Source organism: Babylonia areolata, chromosome 3, assembly GCF_041734735.1.
Source record: "Babylonia areolata isolate BAREFJ2019XMU chromosome 3, ASM4173473v1, whole genome shotgun sequence".
Classification (NCBI taxonomy): Eukaryota; Metazoa; Mollusca; class Gastropoda; order Neogastropoda; family Buccinidae; genus Babylonia; species Babylonia areolata.
In genome coordinates this window covers 48154969-48177419 of record NC_134878.1, presented here as the reverse complement: position 1 = coordinate 48177419, position 22451 = coordinate 48154969, and the positions used below count along the sequence as shown (strand labels likewise).

The window sequence follows — 22451 nt, the reverse complement described above, 5'->3', positions numbered from 1 at the left end:
TGACAAGATGGCGTGGAGAGCCTTGGCCAAAGGAATGATTAAGCGCTTATAGTTTTTAGAGGCGTTTGATTGGCTGAGAGCGGGTGGGCCCGTCTTTTCACTGTTAGCCGCGCGAAATTTGGCCAAGCAGAGCAAACCAATAGGCCTAGTTTGCATCAGTTTGACATGGTACAGTATATGACACCAAACTTAAAGTACAGTTCATGTGAAGAGGAAGATGGTAGTGAGATACCAGATGATGAAGCTGCATAAGGATGTGATTCTTGAACAGATTATGTCGTTCCATCACCACATCAATTTTGACCTGCAACACCATCATAATTCTGCCTAACAGCATTCACAGAATCTGTGTGGACTCCACCAGCTTAGAATGAGTGTCTGTAAGTTCAAGAGTTTGCGCAGAAGATCAGTGAGAGTGAGAGCTGGATTACTCAATCCTTTCTCTCGAACTCTGCTTGACTTGCAACCTGATATAAGTTGTGACTTGATTTCGCTGTTGGCATCAGCAAAATTGCAAAGTTGCAGCAAGCTGTTTTAGTTCAGCACAGTATTCATCAATATTATCAGTTATCTGGTATGAATGGCTGAATGAATATTTCTGAAACTGAAGGTTGACTTCTGGGTTGAAATGCCCTGTGATTACATCTCCGCACATTGTAAAAACCTCTTCATTTTCACTAGGTTGTAACTGTTGTTCTGGTAATGTCATTCAGTTCATCTCCCCCAAAAGAGAGCATCAAAGCCTTTTTTCTTGCTGTATTTTGCATGCTGTAGCCAACAAAAATGTTGTCCAGATTAGACACACATTTAGCCCATCTGTCTGCCTTACCTTCACTTTGGCAATTCAAAGAGAGCATAATGCGGTAAAGAATAGCCTTATCCCATCCTTGTCACCAATGTGATGTTTGTAATGTTAGTACTATAACCTGTTGATATGATAGCACTTGCAATGAATGACAGCTGATTAAAAAGAAACCAACAACGAAGCATTGGTTTGTAGGTTGTTTACTGGTTGCCAGACGCTGTTTTTTTTTTATGAGGGGAATAATATTCCGATAATAACAACTATTTCAAGTTAAGTCCCATGCATTGTCCGTTGCAGGGCTCAATCATATTCTGAGTAGTACAGTACAGTACAGTACAGTACAGTATTACCATAAAGTTCGGTCTATTGAGCGCACTGGTGTATAAGCCGCACCGTCTAAATTTTGGAAAAAATTAATTTTATACATACATAAGCTGCACCAGTTTATAAGCCGCACTTATTTCCGGTACCAGAACACATACTGATACTACAGAAAAGCTGTTGATACTGTAGTTTATGAAATAAACACAAGCGGGAACAACACAAAGAAAAGCAAGCGAAAATACTGCTAGTGCCACAAAAAACATAATAAATAAACACAACGAAAATAACATCCATAATTTAGGAAAAGTCACATTTATTCAACGTCATCCTGCTCACTGAATCCACTAAAATCTTCATCTTAGTGTCCGAGTTGAAGAGAACCAGCACAGCTTCCTCCACCATCTTGTCACTGACTTCAGCCTCGCTTTCACTTCATGAACATGAAGGTGGAGGTCACTGCTGGTTCGTCGCTTGCACTGTCATCTGCTAGGTCATCGCCTTCAATTTGAAGGCTGCATCATAGGTAAACGTCGCGTTTTCAGTATGATGAGGGTGTACGCTTGAGCAGAACAGAACTGAATGCTGATCTGAAGGCTTTAATGTGTGCGGATTTATTTATAAAACATGAACAGTTAGCACACTATCCTGAAGCTCATCCAAAAATTCATGGACAGAAACATGATTTTGGTGAGTTGAAGGGCAGCTAAGAATAGACGAGAACGTGACACTCCCGGGATCGTTAAAATCCGCAAATAAGCTGCATCATTGTATAAGCCGCAGAGGTTGAAGCTGGGGTAAAAAGTCGCGGCTTATAGACCGAACTTTACGGTACTCTTGTCTAGCCCAGTCTAGTCGGTCAAGTATGGCATTGTATTGCACTGTATCATGTGTATGATGTGTCTGTGACTGACCTGTGCATGCTTGAAGACATGCATGATGAGGATTGTGGTGAGGAGACCCAGGCAGTAGGCAACAAAGCCAGAGTAGAAGTAGGTCTTCTTGTTGTTCTTCAAACTGCCAACACAAAGCAAGGAACCCATTACAGAAGTTATCTACATAACATATTACAAACCAGAAAAACAAAATTAAAATCACTAAAATCTTAAGGAACAACATAAAAAAGGACAATGGATATATTCCAGTTACTTGTCAAGAGGAGCTGAAAAAGAAAAATGAGGTTTTTTTTGGTTTTGGTTTTGTTCTTGTTCTTTTTTGTACCAATTAAAAAAAAAAAATCCATATTTACAGCCAGAAAAAACTTTCGTGCAAGATATCCAAGAATAAAAATCTGAATACAATTTTTGTTTTTATGCTTTTGAAAGCACATTCACTTAACATGAATAATTCTGCACTGATTAAAAATATTCAAAACAAAGAAACAAACAAACAAAAGGAGGTGGGGAATGCTCCCACACATCAGAAGTGTGTGTGTTGTGTACAGAACACATTTCTGTCCTTTGCTTGACTTATGAAACACACTTTAAATGTTCTCTTACCCCCTCCCTACCCCCTGCCCCAAATGGATCAAGATTTATTTTTTCAGTGATGAGGCAATTTTCCTTGAAATCTGCAAAATTGCAGAGATGGAAGACCTCTTATTTCAAAAAATCTATGGAAAAAAAGGTTACATTCAGAATCTGTTCTGTACTCAGTGTTACTTGTTGTTTCTGTTTTTCTTTTGTGTGTGTGTGGATTTTAACCCCTTGTGTGCCACAGCACATATCATATATGTGCAGTGACGTCACTGATGACATCATCAGAAGAGAAATAGCTCTGGAAGGCTGAAAAAGGAAATTTTCTATCTAAAATTACATTTAAATAACATACTTACCGTGACCCAACTAGTGCAGACTCCGGCAGGGGTCTGACATTCCTGTCCTGTGCAAACTACTATCCGCCTACACTTTAGGGTGATTGCTTTGTATACTGTTTTATGACTTGGAACACCACTTTCTACTATTTCCCCCCGGCACTGAAGGGGTTAATTCTTCATTTTTTACAGGACAAATGGGAACATGTATATATCCATCACGTACAGACCATTACACAAGTAAATCTGTTGCTCTGTCCATTACATAAACAAACCAAACTGTTGCTGGATGTGGACGAACATTACAGTCCTGCACAGCTGCAAAGTCCAGTGACTGACTGACTGACCTGATGTCGAAGCGAAGCAGCAGGGCGATGAAGATTCCGGGGATGACAATGTCCCCCAGCCCCAGCATGGCAAAGTTGTTGGCGGCCAGCCCTTTCTCCAACAGGTCCTGAGGGAACACCACTGAAAACAACCAACATTCGCACCCAATAATCAATGACCAGCAACACACATACATGCACTCTAACTCAGTCACCCCCTCCTCACATAATGCAGCCTTCACCAAACCAACGTCCAACCCTGAACAACTTGACTGTCAGCCAATGTCCTCTAAAGAATTGATCATTCAACCCCCTGTCCTCTCCCGATCTTTATTTTTCACAGGAGGATGGAGAAAAACGAAAGGAACAAAGAGTAAAACAACGGAGTGTTGTTTCTTTTATATTACTATTTTTCTTTTCCCCTTCGAATCAAGCAATATCTTTCTCCTTCATTTTTTATTAAGTCTGTATTAGTTATTCTCTTGTTCTATTTCTGATTCTCTTTTTTCAATGAAACTGTTGCACAGCCATGGAAATTAAATCTGTGAACTCCAGAATATAACTTAACATCTGCCAGCACACACCATATCCAATATGTAATCAAATATTTGGGGTCAAAGCCCAACAAATGATAATCAAAATGACTCAAGTAAACTTTTTGAAAACTCAAAAAGGAAATGGAATGACTCAGATAAAGCAAGAAATCCACAGGATATGATACCAAACCATTATTTATAAATAGTCAAAAAACAAACAAAAAACATTTTTGCCGGACAACACCATGTCTTTTTGCAAAAACCAAAAATCATCTAAAAATAAAGAAAAGAAAAACCAGACACACAAACACACAAACTTACGCTTGATTGGAGCTTCAAAGGACTTGGCCACCGTTACCATGACATCAGTACCAAACACCTGCAAATAAAAGGCCATGTATATGGTACCAATCACATTTAGAAATGACATCTTCACTACCTATATATTTAGTCATTTACACTCAAATTTCAGCAGTTTCCAAAAATAACCGTTTTTTTTTTGTTTTGTTTTGTTTTTTTCAACACAGGAAATCCTGAATAAATCTGTAAGTTTATGAGTACATACACAAACACATGGGCAGTGCATGTATATGCATGATCGTGTAAGAAATGCACACCCTTGCAACTGTCTGGACAATCATTTATATAGCAAAAACAATATCATATATCAGTCACAAGTGACTGCATCACAACCACAGCAAACAATTTCCACTTCAGTATCCAGCACAACATCTCTCTCACACACACGCACATACACACCCTCGCATGCACTCCAGCATGCACACACGCATCCACAAAATCACACTTGTTGGCACAGAAACAAACACAGAGAAGGGGGGTGGAGAGGAAGACAGAGAGAGAGAGAGAAGAGAGCAGGTTACCCAGAAGATGTCGTAGACAAAGAGGCCTCCCAGCAGAATGCACCCAGTGCTGATGCGGTTCAGTGACAGCAGTTCCACTCCATTGATGGCAAAGGCCAGGCCAAACAAGTTGTTGGCAATCCAGTGCTGGAGATAAAAAAATGTTTGCATGTCAAGTCTGTCAAGTCAAACTAATCTTTTGAGATAATTCATGAAAGCAAGTGGTTGAAATGCAAGCATTTTTTTATTTTTTTATACCAGTTTATAAACAATGTTGTGCTTAACAAACATATGCATGTACTGACACACTTTATATCAGCAGTCAACAATGACAATGTTTCACTTGTCCAGTTTCTATTCTTGTCTCTATTCATGTTTAGAATCCCTTATTTCCAATTCTGATATCTGACATGGTCTTATTCTGCCAAAGGTAAAACACTCAACACTGAGTCCGAACAAAGTCAGCAAACCCCTCAGCTTAAACAAACTATCTTGAGCCATTTTACCTTCTTCCACAGGTACCAGACTCCAATAAGTGTTGACAAACCCAGGCTCACAAGGTTCTTCCGATCAAACTCATAGTTCATTATCTCTGAAAACAAATAATTCACTGTACTGGATTAAATCATTTAATCATCAATACAAACAAGTTTCTTTCCTTTTAAGGTCAATGGAAAAACCAGTATTTTCATATTCAGGCACTGAAAATGGGAGAGGATGTACATTTCTCTTCAAACTTTCCCATTCAGCTCTGTTATATATACAACAGAATCAGCTGTGGTGTCTGCTTGATTTTCTTCTTTTTTTTTTTATATCATAACTATTATTTATTTATTTATGTATGTACGCTTATCTATATATATATATATATATTTTTTTTTTTTTTCTCAAGGCCTGACTAAGCGCGTTGGGTTACGCTGCTGGTCAGGCATCTGCTTGGCAGATATGGTGTAGCGTATATGGATTTGTCCGAACGCAGTGACGCCTCCTTGAGCTACTGAAACTGAAACTGGATGGAAAATTTGCAGTATCATACTGAGGGAGCTAAAAGGCCTGAAATAATTTCCATTCTGGAAAATTGCTACCATTACTGACCTTGAGTATTCTGGAGAGTAGCAATAAAAATGAAAAAGCTCATCTTCCACATGTAAATAATAAAACAAAAAAAGACCCATGAATTGTGTATAGAAGACATGCTAACAAAAATGAACCAAAGCAGAAAATTTGTTTTGGAACACCCAAAGGACCAACAATGTACATTATGCTAATAGTACCAAGCACTCTCAAACTCTGAACAAACACAGACATTTTCCTAATTTAAAAAAAACAGCATCATTCCATTTCTTTCCATGTGGTAATAACTGCCTAACTCTGTTCCACAAACCTTCTTTGTTCTCTCCCTTCCCCTGTGTGAAGATCAGATGGTAGTCCAAGTTCGGGAAGGAGGCAGGAAGGATTTTTTCAATGATTGGCCTGAAAGAAAAGCAATGACCAATATTACACATGCCACTATTATATAATCCCACCACAAGCTCACACCCTAAATCAAATGACTTTTAAGTACAACTACAGCAAGTAAAGAAGCATTTATGGAATGTTTGCCTTGTACACTGCAAAAACAAATCAACTGTCACAAGTACAAGTATGAAGTATTTACCTAGATGTATACATATCAGTTTAACCCCCAAAATGACTTACAAAAGCTATGACCATGAAACAAATGAGTGTATCGTCATCTGTATCACAAATACATCAAGAAAGAAATATCTTCAGCATGGAAAATGCCACTCCAGTTTATAAATGGCACAAACAATCCATGTAGCTTTGAAAGAAAACAAGTGAAGCCAGGCCTTAAAGACCCACTTGTGATACGCACTTTATCCAAAAAGGAATCATTAGGAGAAAAAAAAAAAAGAGGAAAAAATGTTATAAATTGTGTTTGTATTATTGGTTATTAAGCTTGAAAAAACAAAATAACAAAAAGGGGGAGGTGGTATTGGAGCAGGAATGAACCAAGCATGCTAGGCTTAGGATTAAGAAGAGCTAACACTGGGCTAAACATATCTACCTACTAACCTCCAAAATTAATATTTAAACTTGTCTTTTAGTGTGATAAAATGATTACTGTGTTTCAGGAAAGGACACCATTCAAATCATGTTACTTTGATGTATCTCAATTATTTAAGAATTTTTTTAAGTTCATTGTAAAGGAGACATTGCCATCACCTCAGGCACACTGCATTGTGTTGCTGGTTTCTCCAGATATGCGCAGACTTGTATACTCTACCGAAACTGAGAGCTAGTTGCTGTCGATTCAATTTTTCTCTTATGTTCATTCTAGTTAATTCAGTATCCACTTTAAAAAATTCATATGCAGTGAACACTGATGGTGTAGTTAGAGAGTCATTCTGTGTGTTCTGTCCAGAATATTGGTAAATTATTGAGAGGGCTCAAAACTTGTCATCCCGTTCTTGTTTAGTTGTTGAATTGTTAGTGAATGACAGAGAGGGCCCAGAAGCAGTGCAGCACCGGCTGGGAGCGCGCGCAGTTTGACCGTTGTAGTTATGTAACCCTTGCCGGACCCATCACGACAGAGGTGTGTGTGGGCAGTATTTGAAATTGTGTATGGGGCCGAAACTGCCAAGTGTTAAAACCACTGTGGCTAGTATGTGAAAGACAGCCTACAAGCGTCAAAGCAAAGATAAGTGATTTTTCTCTGAAGTTGATTAATAATTTGTTATCGCGTTATTGTTTAATGTTGGAATTATTAGTAAATTATTGAGAGGGTTCAAAACTTAGAGAAGGACCTGTATTTTTCTGCAAAATAAAATCTGCTACTCAAAAACACCCAGATGCACCCTTCCACTGGCTAAGAGGAGACAACCTGACAAAATCCCCAATCCCACGGCTTTCATACAGTACCAATGGGATGAATGGCTGTTGGGTTAAACAGTCACTAACTGTATGCAGTCTGGCCTTAGGGCGACACCAGGCTGACGGACTCCACACAGATGGACAGCCATTGCCCTTCCCTGATAAGAGGCTCTGTCAGGGCGACTGAATTTTTTCCCTCACCACATAGAACACCCTTCTATGGATACCAAAAAAACCCTGTCTCGCGTGCACCTCGGGGATCAGCTGCATAGCACGAGACATAAATTCAGATCCCCAAAACCCCAAAACAGGCGTGGCAAAAGAGGTGGGAAAAGATTGTGCTTAGGTAGCAGAATGACAAAAGCAGAGCGGCTGTCAAAGAAATTCTTTAGAATCGGCAGTTGGAATTGTTCCAGCGCAAGAATGAGAATTTCAACAATTGAGAAACTGGCATATGATTTTGACATTTTATGTCTCCAAGAGACCAGGACAAGTGCAGACAGACCAATACATTTTGAAAATTTCACAGTCTTTCAAAGGAATGAAGGAAGAGGAGTAGCAATCATACTGAACAAAAACCTAAAAAACAAAGTTTCCACCATAAATCTAGAGAAATGGTGTAGCAACTCATGTGAACTAGTGGGGGTGCGTCTCGAAAAACCTGACGGAATTCACAAAAGCATCGTGCTCATCAATGCCTATGTTCACCCAGGAACCTGCACAACAAAAGAGGATTGGGCCTTTTTAGAGGAAATAGAGAACGAACTTGGAGACTCAGTCATTATCTGTGGAGACCTCAATGCAAGATCGAAGCTATGGGACCAGCGGAACACCAACCCACAAGGACTCGCACTTGAAGGAATGATAGGGGAAATTCTTCTTAGCCCATTAACAACCACATCCCCAACTCGCCTTGGAACAAGACAAGGGGACAGTGACAGTGTGATTGACATCGCTCTAACATCTCCAAAATTCAGAGCAGAAATGAATGCAGAGACGCTTCCACACCAAGGCAGTGACCACCTCCCGGTAGTGTTCAGTCTACAGAAACTGTCAGATAAACCCTGTATGAAACCGCGTGATCCATTTCAGTATGAAAACAAAGAGACAACCATCATCGAAAAATTAAGACGCAGAAGAAACAAAAGAACGGCACTGAACAGGATGCAAGCTATTCAGCCCCCATGGTGGAATACCGACACAGAGAGAGCCTGGATAGAAAAGCATGCGGCTGTCAAACTTTGGCAAAAAGAAAGAACAAAACCATCTCCGGACAAAGATATTGAAACAAAAATGAAAGAAAAAACTAAACAGTTTGAAATCATTGCTCAAGAGGCCAAAAATGACAAGTGGAAACAGTTTTGCGAGGCACTCAGTTATGACTCAACATTGACAGAGTTCTGGCAATTTTATCGTCGCATGGAAGGGAAAACGTGCACAACAACAACCCCAGACATGGTAGACACTGACGGAACCAAGCTTAAGACAAACGAAGAAAAAGGATCCGCCCTGCTCAAACGTTTCATACAACAGAGCGATCAAAGAAACTTAGATGAGAAAAAGAAATATGTTGAGGAGTTAAACCAAACCCTTATGCAGACTGGACCTGATGATGACTTGACAATAGATGATCTAAACGAAGCAATAGCTAAATGCAAGAAAGAATCAGCTCCTGGCCCAGACAAAGTTCGCTACTCGGACATCAAGGAACTATCGGAAGAAGACAGAAGCAACCTTTTCAATCTATATCAAAACAGTTTCCACAATGGACATGTCCCGGAGGACTGGACACACAGCTTCTTAAAACCCATACCAAAACCAGGAAAGGACCATCATCAGGTAAGTGGCTACCGGATCCTAACCATGCAAAACATTGCCGGAAAGCTCATGGAACGCATGATAGCCAGGAAACTTGCAAGGGATCTTGAACACAGGCACATTCTCCCTTCAAATCAAGGTGGTTACAGAACAGGCAAGTCCACATGGGAAAACGCAGCTGCTTTTGCATATGAGGTGTATGAAGGATTTCAAAGAAAAGAAGAAACACTAGCAGTAGCAATCGATCTTGAAGATGCCTACAATAAGGTCCAGTTTGCGCACCTCATGGAGCTGCTACTAAGGTATGGAGTAAGTTTGACACCGACAAGATGGATAGCAGCAGCGCTTCAGGAAAGAACCGTCGTCCTACGCCTCGGAGATTGGATGTCTGCACCTTCTAAACTATCCATGGGACTGCCACAAGGGTCTCCGCTTTCTCCTGTCCTCTACAATGTCTACACGAAGGGCCTTGCAGACTTAAACAACAATGGAATAGCTCGGGTGCTTACTCTTGCGGATGATGGCCTGGTCTTCAAAACTTCTAAAGATGCTCAGGAAAGAACTAAAGCCGTCCAGAAACAACTAAACAATATTGCTCAATGGTGCAAAGACACAGGATCTTCCATCAATCCAGCGAAAGCCCAAACGTTGCTGTGCACCCTCAACAACAGAACCGCGAGCAAATCACCACCTTCTGTGTCACTCGATGGGATTCAGATCGAGAAAACTGAATGCCTATGCTACCTAGGAATACACTTCAACAGGATGCTGACCTTCAGAAAACATACGGAAAATACTGTTCTCAAATGCAAAAAGGGCCTTTCAGTCTTAAAAGCAATGGCAACCAAAGGTATTGAACAACGCCACCTCTTCCTGCTATACCAATCACTCGTCCTCAGTGTGATCGACTACGGACTTGGGCTAACAACACCGTCTCAAAGCAACCTCCTAAAATTAGAAAGAGTCCAAAATGAAGCTATGAGGCTGATCCTTGGAACAACAAAAGACACGCCCACAGAAACCATGCGATACCTGCTTGACCTTCCTTCAGTGCAGGCCAGAAACAAGTTAGAACAGGTCAAGACCTACTTCAAAGCATTAGAAAACCCTCAAAACCCACTGCATGACGCAGTCAAAGAACCAAAAGGCAGCCGCCTAGGACGAGGAAGATCATGGATGGGGCAAGCAGAAGACACAATCCAGCTAGTATGCAGACTACAAGACCTGAAAGAAACAAAAGAATGGGAGAAAAACCCCGAAAACCTCAACCATCTATTCAACACAGCCACTTCACCCACTCTAGGAAGACATTGTCGGGAATGGCCAGAGGGCAAAACTGATGCGGAAGTGAAACTACTCATAGAAGAAAACAGTAAAGAAGAGGACATCATCATATACACAGATGGCTCAGTCACCAAAGACCAATCCGGTTGGGGATTCACTGCGAAACAAAATGGAAAAACAGTTAGGGAAGAGAATGCTGCCTACAAAGTCACAACCTCCAGCCTAACGATGGAAGTTGAAGCTGTGACACATGCCCTCCAGTGGCTATCGTCCATCCATACGCCCGGAAACCAACATGCCATGATTCTAACCGACTCAATGAACCTCATACAGAAAATTGAAAACGGAATGGGAAGCCCAGAGTGGCATAAGGCAATGCGCAACTTTCAGATTAAAAAACTCACATGGTCATACTGCCCGGGACATGCAGGTGTTAAGGGAAATGAGCGAGCTGACAGACTTGCTGGTAACGCAACACCAACGAGCGGCCTACATCTAGGAAAATCGGAAATCTTCAGAAAAGTCAAAGAATATCAAAAAGAACAGGTACAAGGCCATCACACCATCGATCGCCTCAAAGAAATAAAAGCAGAGAGAGGGAGTGGCCGTAAGTCTAACATGAAAGGCAGAGCACGATGCTTTGCTAATCAAACTAATATCGGCGTCATTTCCAAACCAACATTGCGCAAATTTCTTCAAAACGGAACAGAGTCTCTGTGGGCTTTTCCAAATACAATAGACTGAGCAACACACTATACGCCACCTTCTTGGCATCAGAGATCTTTTCCCATCCCTCTTGCGGCCAATCAGTGGCAGCCTCTGTGCGTGTGTGTATGTGTGTGTTTGTGTGCATGTGTGGGTCTGTATTTTTGAGTGCGTTTGTGCATGCGCGAGAGTGTAAGTGTACACAAGTGTCAGTAGAGTTCTGTGCACGTGCGTGTGTGTGTGTGTGTGTGTGTGTGTGTGTGTGAGTGGAGGTGGGGGTGCGGGGGGAAGGTGGGGTAGAGGATGAGGTATGTGAATGTATGCATGCCTACACTGTGGGAGCAACAGGATATTGGAACGTGTATATATATATATATATATATATATATATATATATATATATATATATCTTTGTACATATGTGTGTGGAGATATGGGCATATGTGTGTGCGCTTGTACAAGTAAGTGTTCATCTGTCTGTGTGTGTGTGTGTGTGTGTGTGTGTGTGTGTGTGTGTGTGTGTGTGTGTGTATGTATGTGTGTGTGCCGTGGAAGCTGTGATACGTAGACTAGAAATGAGTGTGTGGAGGAGGGGGGTAGAGGAGGTGCAGGGTAATGTGTGTGGTGTGTGTGTGTGTGTGTGTGTTGGAGCTCATGTACGTTTATATGTATTTGACTGTGCTTTCATATCTGTGAAACTGCGTGTTCGGTGCATATCTGTTATGCATGTGTGGGTGTATATGTGAATGTGTGTCTTAATGTTTTACATCTATTTGGGTTTTTTTTTTTTTTTTTAGTTATTATTTATTGTTTATTTATTTATTTGTGTAAGCTTATCTATCATTTATTCACCTTTTTTCTTTTTTCTCCTCAAGGCCTGACTAAGCGCGTTGGGTTACGCTGCTGGTCAGGCATCTGCTTGGCAGATGTGGTGTAGTGTATATGGATTTGTCCGAACGCAGTGACGCCTCCTTGAGCTACTGAAACTGAAACTGTCCAGAATTTGTATAAAAAAAGTTCTTTTCATTTAATTGCGAACAAGAAAAACAATCTCATGCCCTCTTCAAACCCAAACAAACGTTCAGGCTTCTGGGAAGAGCCCAATATAATTTTCTGGATCTGGAGACTAAATGAAATAAACCATTCATAATTTAGAAATACAGCTTAATTTGGAAGACTTACAACCTATTATTGTAAAACTGTGAAGATTTTTTTCCACTATGTTTACTCCAAATCTGGTATTGGCAGACAAAGTATTTCCAGAGAAAATAAACACACACACACACACACACACACATGGAAACACAGACAACCGAACACCAGATTAATACACAGGCTCATTTTCTTTACACAAGTCCATAAAACAATATTTGGAAGGAAATCTTCAAATAAAATTAAACTCTTTGGGGGAAAAATAAAATGTTATAAAGGAGAGATTGTATCTCTTGTCGCCAAAGGTGAATTGTCAATTTTTCTTTCAAAAAGGTTATTGCTTCAAATTAACAGTTGATGAACACAATGTTATAACATATTAGTGTAGGCAGGCCTCACTGCGAACGACCCAGTTGAAGTGAACAGCTAAACATGTGTTTTGTACAGATAACAGGTTGTACCATCATCAAATGCAGTTCCTCTGTTTTTGAAGGCTTTCTCCAATTGGTTGCACCAGGAAAAGTTCTTCTGCTAATTCTTTTGAACATTTTGTTGATGTTTGAAACAGCAGGGGTGCCTGAGGGTAAATGCGAACAGGTAAGTCTAACTGCGAACAATGTTTTTTTGTACATGTGGACGGTTAAAACAGTAGAGATCTTGAACTCATTTGAAAAAAACATTATTAGAACATCGTACCAGACTGTTGCAATGGTGGCATTGATCACACATGTGCGCACACACACACACAAACACGCATTTAAACACACCCACCTCACACCACACACATACACACCCTTTTGAGAGTGCTCAGTAACTGTGCAGCACCATTCTGGTCAAAACTAATGTTCTGATCTGTCACCAACATGCTTTCTTAAATTTTCCCTGCACTGGTAATGCACAATCCATTCAACATATCCAGTGAAATCAGCAATTTTAAACTGTGTCTAAGTTCAAGTCCTACTGCAGGCTTCTCTTGATTTTAGGATTGTGAGAGCATGTTTGTGAACTTAGTCGACAGTGGTGCATGAAAGGAAGAAAGAGCACAGAAATAGTCAGAAATAGCTTATGTATGACAGGTTCTTGGAAATGAATATTCAGTAAGATATCAGAACGAGATTGAAGCAGACGTTCAGATTGTGAAATGTGTGTGTTGAGAACGCTTTCAAGCAGGGCAGTACATGAACCATTCGCAATTACATGCCGTTCGCAATTAGGCATACCTACCCTATATATCGATCTGCATCAGTACATCATTACATGTGACTGTGACTTACCCCACAATGTGAGCCAGTGCCAATACACCCAGGAAGAAGAAGTAAAAGGCCAGCAGCAAATTAATATACTCTTTTGAGAAGATCTGAAACAAACATAACTGCATAAAGCATTTAAGGCAAAACTGTTGAACTTTGAGATGCAATGTCATACTTAGTTAAGTAAAAATGCAAGAAAATAACAAAATAAAATATACAAAATCAAATGAAACTTGACATTTTGACTGGCTAAACATTTGCTGATCTAGTTCAGTATTTATGAAAAGGAATCGGAATATCTGAATGAGGTATGGAAATAAAGTATATCAAAAAATGACAAAGCCACCAAGACTTGAAAGTTATATGTGAAGTGTTGGCCTAGTGATTATGCATCCACTTGTAAGAGAGAAAATCTGAATTCTGATCGCACTGATTTGAATCCTACAGTCACCAGTACTTTCTCATCCTCCACTAGACCTTGAGTGATAGTCTGGACACAAGTCATTCAGATGAAATGATAAACATAGCACATGTAAATGAACCCACAGCAAAGAAAGGGTTGTTCCTTGCAAAATTCTGTAGAAAAATCCACTTTTGATAGGAAAACAAATACACTTGCTTGAAGAGAAAAAAAAAAGGGTGGCGCTCTCACTGTGGTGATACATTGTGCCTGGGGAGAACAGCCTGAATTTCACACAGAAAAACATGTTGTGACAAAAGAGTAATACAATACAATACAAGCAGAAACTGATAAAGAAAAGAAGAGAGACTCAGAGAAAAAAAATGATAGAAGGAAATTAAAATGGAGTAGGAGAGGGCTTGTATTTTACAAACAGCCACTCCAGAACTTGGCTTTTTCTTCTTCTTTTTTTAAAAATCATGACAGTAACCATGTTAAATTTACATTTCTCATTTTCTGACATACCGCAGTCACATCCTATTCAGAATAGTCAACTAATAAACATTGGACAGCGTGGTCCTCTTTTTTTTTTTTTGAATACTGGTTGGTATGTATGAACAAACAATAAAATATTCATAATATCAACAACTGTTTCGTACAATGTAACTAAGATGAGCACATGTACAATTTAAATTTGCATAATTATAATTTGCATGTCACAAACTCAGTTTAGTTTCCAATTGTTCTCAAGTAAATGCCAATTTGGATACAGCTGCTTGATTTGTTGAAACCTCATCAAAGCTGGTGTAAATTTACAAGACCTCAGGACATCTGCTAAAATCTGAAAACACCCAAATGACATTCCTTATTTCAGGAAAGAAATTACAGAGTATCAAAAAGAAATGTATCCAAAAAACAAGAACAAAATAACAGCAGCATAATCCAATGAATATGCATGTTTTTATGTTAATTAAAAGACCGACTGGAAACAACAGTCCCCACGTTATTATCCACATGCATATATAATATACTGCATGCCAATTTCAAATGTCAAATACTGGAAAGCAAACATTCTCTCTTTTCTTTGTGATTTGATCCCCATTTGGACTGAACTCTCTGGTTCAATTCCCTTCTCCCAATAAGACATTGACACTGATGCTCTCCTTTGTGAGGATGCTCTTGGCTTCCAGTAAATGTGTGAATTTGTGCTCCCAGCTGTTACCAAGGAAAACGAAATCTCCAAAAACAGATTTTGAGGTGCTAGAATGTGAATAATGTATTATGCCTGCCCCTTTCTAATGTTACTTTGTTGTCAAAGCAAATTAACTAATAGTAGTGGCAGACTACAATCACGGCCATAATAGTCATAGCAACAGCTGGGAGAATCTGAATGGGTTTCATAGCCGAGGCCTCCCAAAGTACCTGATATCCCCTTCCCAATTTCAAAGATCAGCATAAACAAAGAAACAAAACAGATGTAAACTGCAGTAATGTCAACCAAATAATCTCTACCTTCTGTGTACACCCTCTAAAACTGTTCATCTTACTGCTCATCTGTTGTACAGTGTAAAATGGAATTTAAAATCTTCAAACTGGAAAAAATGGTACGAGAGTATTATCATACTGCAAAGCAATCATAATCTTCAGCAACACCCCTCCATACCCATAACACATTACATATAATATATATACCTAATAATAATAATAGTTTTTTTTAATACCTAATACAACATAACAGAATGACTGGCTGCAAAAACACAAAAAATGAAACACAAACAGAAAGCAAGAAACAATTCTCATCATTCAATGGTAAATATTTTGTGATTTGGTCGAAGAAAGGATGCTTGTGGCTTCAACTTCACTTTGTTCTTCCAGTTGTTACCAAGCTAAACACTGTTTTATCCTGATGAAGATGGTCTTTTTCTTGTTGATAAGAACCTAATTTCATGGTTCAAGAATCTGCTGCACTAGAAAGAGGGTATGGATAGGAGTGGGTATGGTTGCAGGGTTTGCAGAGTAGGAGTCTGCGAAAGTGGCTGTCCTTTTTTTTTTCTTTTTCTTTTTTTTTTTTTTTTCCTCTCTGCTTTTGTTTTTTTGTTTGTTTGTTTTTTTTACTTCAAAATGTGTAATGTCTTATGTAAAGAAGTGTTCAGAACACATTTTCCAAAGTTCAAATGGGAAAGATCCCAGGCAGTTTAACTTTCCATTTTTTGAAAACCCTCTGGCAACTCAGACAGGCTTTACTGATCAGAATATTTCCAATAAAAACATTTACATTAATATGATTAAAATAAAAGATTACATGACACAAGACAAGATAGGATAACTTAAATATATCATTAAGAGAAATTACACCAGGAGCCGCAAAACATCAGCAGGTACTCAGCACTAAAACATTAAACATGATTTAATAAAAATCAGCAATAAACATATAAGACATTCACATAATATGATAAAGTAATGCACATATTTGCTTAAAACAATGCAAATAATAAATATACTAGTGTTCATTACAAAAAATCCCAATATTTAACAGTACCTAAAGCAGCACCTTAAACTGTTGAAAAGTGTTCGGAACATAAATTCCCAATATTTCATTGTGTAATTTGTAAATATCATAGCTAAATGTCTATTCAATTATTAAATGCTGTACTATTGCCTGTGCTGTAGAATGTAATGAGATGTCCTATAATCATCATCATGCCAGTATTTGGGGAAAAAGAGGTGACAGTTCCAGAGAATATAGAAAAGCCAAAGTTTACAACATGCACACAATCATGAATGCACACACAATGCAGAGACATATATATACAACCAACCACAACAGGGTGATTAAGATGACCCAGACTTGTTTTGTTTGCACGTGTGAACCTATAAACAGTTCCCTCATCTAGAGCTCCAACATTCACCCCCTGCCACCCCCTGACCCTCTCCAACGTGAAATTACTGAAAACTGATGTCCCTTTTTAGTCAGTCTAACCAGCCAGTGACTGGCTCAGTTGTTGTAACAGTACCTTGAACACAATGTAGATACCCAGCAGTGTTCCACTGGCAATCAGGGGAAACATGGCAGCATCTTTGGAGGACATGGTCTCTGGCTTTTCCCCGGAATTCTGTGATGCTATCTGGTGTACCATGCAACAATACTATAAATAGATTGTCAGAGATATTCTACAATGCTTATGTAATCCTGTTTTAATACAGTTGATATTTAATGTTATTGGGCGCACACACGTGTGTGTGTGTGTGTGTGTGTGTGTGTGTGTGTGGTGTGTTTCATTATATATATATATATATATATATATATATATATATATATATATATATATATATAAATCTTATATATATCAATCTAAGCATTATTTACTTGATAACTTTAATTGTTTGATGGATATGTTTTTTGATTCTCGACTGTGAATGCATTAGATGTTTTCTTGTTGACAAAGACTGAAAGAGCTGTTTATTTGTAACTGGATGATGTAACTGTAAGGTGCTTTGAGCAGCATTAGTACTGGATATCACGTCATAGAAAAATTATGTAAAAGTACTAGTAGTAGTAGTAGTATAGTAGCCTTGATGCTTGTGTTTTTCCGTGTTTTGTAAAGCAAACAGTTGTTAAGCGTAGCTAGAATTTTTTGATTTTCCACACAAGGTTGACAAAAGCATCTATGAAAACCTGAGTGACAGTAATTTTAGTAAACAAAAGTAATGTTGTTGATCAACTGTCTGAAGTGATTCTGGTTATCCGGAGGATGATTACATGCTATAAAAAAAGTACACTGACAGGTAGGGGCGGGGCCGTATTGGAAGTGGGGGTAGAAAAACCCTGACATTTCAGCTTGGAACCTTCATTTGGGGGTTTAACTTACTATAAAACTCATGATATGAAAGCTTCAAACTAAAACATTGTTAACAATGAACTTTTAAGTTCAGATATTGTGTTATAGTGTTTTGTTGGGAGGGTGCTTGTGTGTGTGTGTGTGTGTGTGTGTGTGCGTGTGTGTGTGTGTGTGGTGTGTGTGTGTGTGTGCGTGTGTGTAGAAGAATACAACATAACTGCACTTGGCTATTGTGTCTTATACATTTTCAAACATTTTAGCACCATTTCCACCCATAAAATACACAGACCTGAATTTTCTTCCTTTATTTTCAAATATTTTTATATTCTTTTCTTTTTCTAATCTTGGTTATCTTCCCCTGAATGGTAAGTTTTCTCATACTGTCAACATTGACCATATGTGAAGCAGAACACAAAAACCCAGCTAAAACTGCAGCATGCTAAGCCATTATTAGCTGTGCACAAAAACACCCCATTGGGTCAAAATAATAAAAAATCAAGAATTTTACAAATTTCACATCTCTGAAGTCTTTATCTTATCTGTTGGTAAGTATTTCATCATAAAACTGCCCGACACTGTGGAATTTTCATGTTTTCAGATACATGCCCTGCCCATATTGCTGCACACATTTATCACTTAAGTTGCAATTTTCAGTGTATATGACTCCAGGCTTTTCAGAAATTATGTTAGCCGATGATATGGCAATTAATATGTAATGACTGCAGTAAGTAAACATTATTTTGATCTGGGATCTAATTCTAAAACCAAAGTTCAAAATATTCATAAGCTTTAGGGGAATTTTTTTTTTGTTTTTTTTTTTTTGTTCAAACAGAAATGCGAACTTTGTCTCTATTTCCACATTCACTGTCGCCCTGTGGCATGACATCACTTCCCCACCCACCATACTTGACTTCATTTGAGGACAGAGAGAAAACATCAAATATCCCTTGCTTTTTTCATACAAAAATTTATAATGCTGAATCTTTTGACATCAAACACATGTTCAAGATTAATCTTGTTCAAATTTACAACAACATAAGCAGGCAGCAAATGTATGGTGTTTTTGTTTGGGTTTTTTTCATGGGCCAATTTCTCCATTAAATTTGTACTTTTCAGGCTGCCAACTCTGAATTTTTTTTTTTACCCCAAAAAACTATGATAGAAAGAAGAAAGATAAATTCTTTTTTTTCTTTTCTGTTTTTTAAATCTTAATTTCTGATTTTTCAGCTTTCTGAAAATACAAAAGTTAAAAATGATAAATTCCAACATAAGCAGGGTTTTCATGTGTTGCATCACATATATTTTCTGTTCATTTCACTTCAAGAAAACACACTTTTACACAATTTTGTGTATCATTTTAAGTTTTGTGATAAATTTAGGGGATGTTGATTTTTTCTTGCTAAAAAATTACAAACTGTTCCAAAAGTCAATGGGTTAATTTGCCAGTTGCAGACTTGATAACTCCTGAGCAATACCTTCAAGAAAACCACCTTTCATGAAAACCAAATTTAAACATTATCTCCAAGTGCAACCTTCACCAGATTGTAAGTATGTCCTCAAACATGTTACTGAACTAAGTATTATCATCATATCATTATTAGCTTAATATTATTAACATTATTGTTAACAAACATATTTATTCTTTTCAACTTATTTATACAAACATCTTTATTCTTTTCAACTTATTTCAAATAACAATTAAATTCCTGGTGTCTTCCCAAACTTAATGTTGATTACTGGATGTGACATTAACTTCCTGTTTTAATTTCAATGCACAATACACTCATACACTCTACATAACACTTAACTGAAACTATGTCACTAGATTTTTGACCAGCCAATAATACAATATCACAGTTAAAACCACTTTGCATTTATTCAGTCAATTCTAATCTTATAAAATAATAAATCAATGATGGCAGGCATGAAAAACTTGTGGCAACACCCTCTGCTGAATCCAAATAACAGCTCAATTGCCATCTGGTCACCACAGAGACAAGAAATGACCCCCTCATCACTTTGACCTTATATTTCACCATGGAGATGCAATAATCAACACCCTAAGGATGTCAGTTTCCAACCCTTCTTCCAGACCATCAAGACAATCAGTGAATCACATACTAATGCCTTATCAAGTAGTATATTGTTCAGATCTAGTACCAGCTTCCAGTTCCACTGTTCCTGAAAGAAACTGTCAACAACAGTCAACACAGCAGTCTTCAAATTCCAATGAAGTCCTATTTTAGCGATCCAAAACATCGTCAGAATCTTTCAACATGAAGACAAAAGAAAAAGTTCAAGAACAAAGCGGATGATTGTCAGGAAGAGGACCCAGTGTAAAATTAATGTTCGGTATGAAACCGAAAGATGCTTTGTACAATACGGACTCAAAATCTGTAAGACACAGCAAGGTTAAACTGTTGATACAATGTCTGGTAACACAACAATGCAAGAAACTATTGATATTATGAGTACACAGCATTTCCGTAACCCAGTACTGTCTACCATCTGGCAGAAACTGAGAAAGGTTACTAACTCCCACCGGTTTTCTTCGTTACTTACCTTCTGCTCCTGATGGTATTTCACAGATCTGAAAGAACCAATGAAAATTGGGACAATTGCCATGATAAACAGACTCGTGTATGCAATTGACATTCCTTCAATAGTAGCAGGCACTTTGGTCGTGGCATTAGCAGCGGTTTCGTTCATGGTGGCATTAATAGCCGGATCAACCGTCACGTTGTCAGCCATGTTGTCGCCTTCGTGGATAAACCGGAAGTTGTCATCAACTCGCTGGGGTCACACGTCAGCTCTTAGCCCCTGTAACCCGACGGCTGAAATGGACTGATCCACATGTGTGCCATATGGAAACTGCTTTGGGTACCCACTGAAATTGCGTGGGATTTCCGTACACGTTCAGTTTTGTGTATCTGTCTCTTCGCAAAGCACGCACACGCTAGTGCGCTCGCACGTGGTGGTGGTGTGCCCATCGAGATCGACGATGACCATCGTTGTCATCCAGCTGGGGGATGGGGGGCGGGTGGTGGTGGGGTGGGGGGGAGGATGCTCATGAATCTATCTGTGAATGCGCAGATGGCTGAATAGTCCAATCTGCGCACGAAATGTTCGCTGACAGTTGGGGCAGACAAAGACAGGCATATCATTGTCAGGGAGCTTGTTTGCCCGTGACTTTCTGGCCTGCCTCTTCTGAACAGCTGCTGCAGTCCTGTTGGCCTCGCACAACTTGGCGCCTTTGTGCACAGCAGCGCGCCATTTGTCACGGTCCACTGCAGATTCCTCCCAGGAGTCAGGGTTGATATCAAACGCTTTGAGAGAAACTTTCAGAGTATCTCTGAAGCGCTTCTTCTGACCTCCGTGTGATCTCTTCCCTTGTTGCAGCTCGCCATAGAAGAGCCTTTTGGGCAGCCGATGGTCTGGCATGCGCGCCACGTGTCCAGCCCAGCGAAGCTGGGACTGCATCAGGATGGTGAAGATGCTGGGAAGGGTGGCTTTTGCGAGCACCTCTGTGTCTGGGGTCCTGTCTTGCCACTTGATGTTCTGTAGCTTCCTGAGGCATGTTGTGTGGAAGTGGTTCAGCTTCTTGGCATGTCGTTGGTACACTGTCCAAGTTTCGCAGGCGTACAGTAGTGTGGGGAGAAATACTGCTCTGTAGACCTTTAGCTTGGTCTCAAGACTAATGCCTCTTCTGTTCCAGACATTTGCACTGAGTCTGCCAAAAGTTGCGCTTGCTCTTGCAATCCTCATGTTCACTTCATCGTCGATGGTCGCATTTCGTGACAGTGTGCTGCCAAGGTATGTGAACCGCTCCACCGCACTGAGTCTCTGACCGTTGACTGTGATGTTGGGCTCAACGTAGGGTTTCCCTGGGGCTGGCTGATGGAGAACTTCAGTTTTCCTCGTGCTGATGGTAAGGCCGAAGTTCCTGCTGGCAGTGGCAAACTTGTCGACACTGAGTTGCATGTCAGCTTCAGATCCAGCGTTGAGGGCACAATCATCAGCAAACAAAAAGTCTCTGATGATGTCTGTCATGACCTTCGTTTTTGCTTGAAGCCTTCTGAGGTTAAACAACTTGCCATCTGTTCGGTACTTTAGGCCGATTCCAACATCGCCATCTCTGAAGGCATCAGTAAGCATTGCAGAGAACATGAGGCTGAACAGCGTTGGAGCCAGGACGCAGCCTTGCTTGACACCATTTGTGACAGCAAAAGGAGCAGATGTTTCGCCATTGTCCTGGACTCGAGCCTGCATGCCTTCATGGAATTGGCTGACCAAGGAAATAAATTTCCGAGGGCATCTGTACTTGGCCATGATCTTCCACAGTCCCTCTCTACTCACGGTGTCGAAGGCCTTAGTGAGGTCGACATAGGTGGAGAACAGATCAGCATTTTGCTCCTGACATTTCTCTTGCAGCTGCCTTGCAGCAAACACCATGTCGGTGGTTCCGCGC

General features: G+C 39.6%; 1 protein-coding gene across 1 annotated transcript in view; it reads right to left on the bottom strand.

Annotated features, from left to right (window-relative positions):
* The window catches only part of LOC143280041 (signal peptide peptidase-like), a 51574-nt gene extending 30838 nt beyond the window's left edge, over positions 1–20736 (bottom strand). The window contains exons 1-9 of the mRNA XM_076584516.1: positions 20546–20736; positions 17159–17269; positions 13769–13851; positions 6046–6134; positions 5168–5253; positions 4683–4808; positions 4123–4180; positions 3287–3407; positions 2041–2143 (exon numbers count right to left, since the gene is read on the bottom strand). Coding sequence (XP_076440631.1) covers positions 2041–2143; positions 3287–3407; positions 4123–4180; positions 4683–4808; positions 5168–5253; positions 6046–6134; positions 13769–13851; positions 17159–17269; positions 20546–20734 — 966 coding nt within the window. The 5' untranslated portion in view covers positions 20735–20736. The remainder of the gene's footprint in view (positions 1–2040; positions 2144–3286; positions 3408–4122; positions 4181–4682; positions 4809–5167; positions 5254–6045; positions 6135–13768; positions 13852–17158; positions 17270–20545) is intronic.
* Between the last annotated feature and the right edge of the window lie 1715 nt (positions 20737–22451).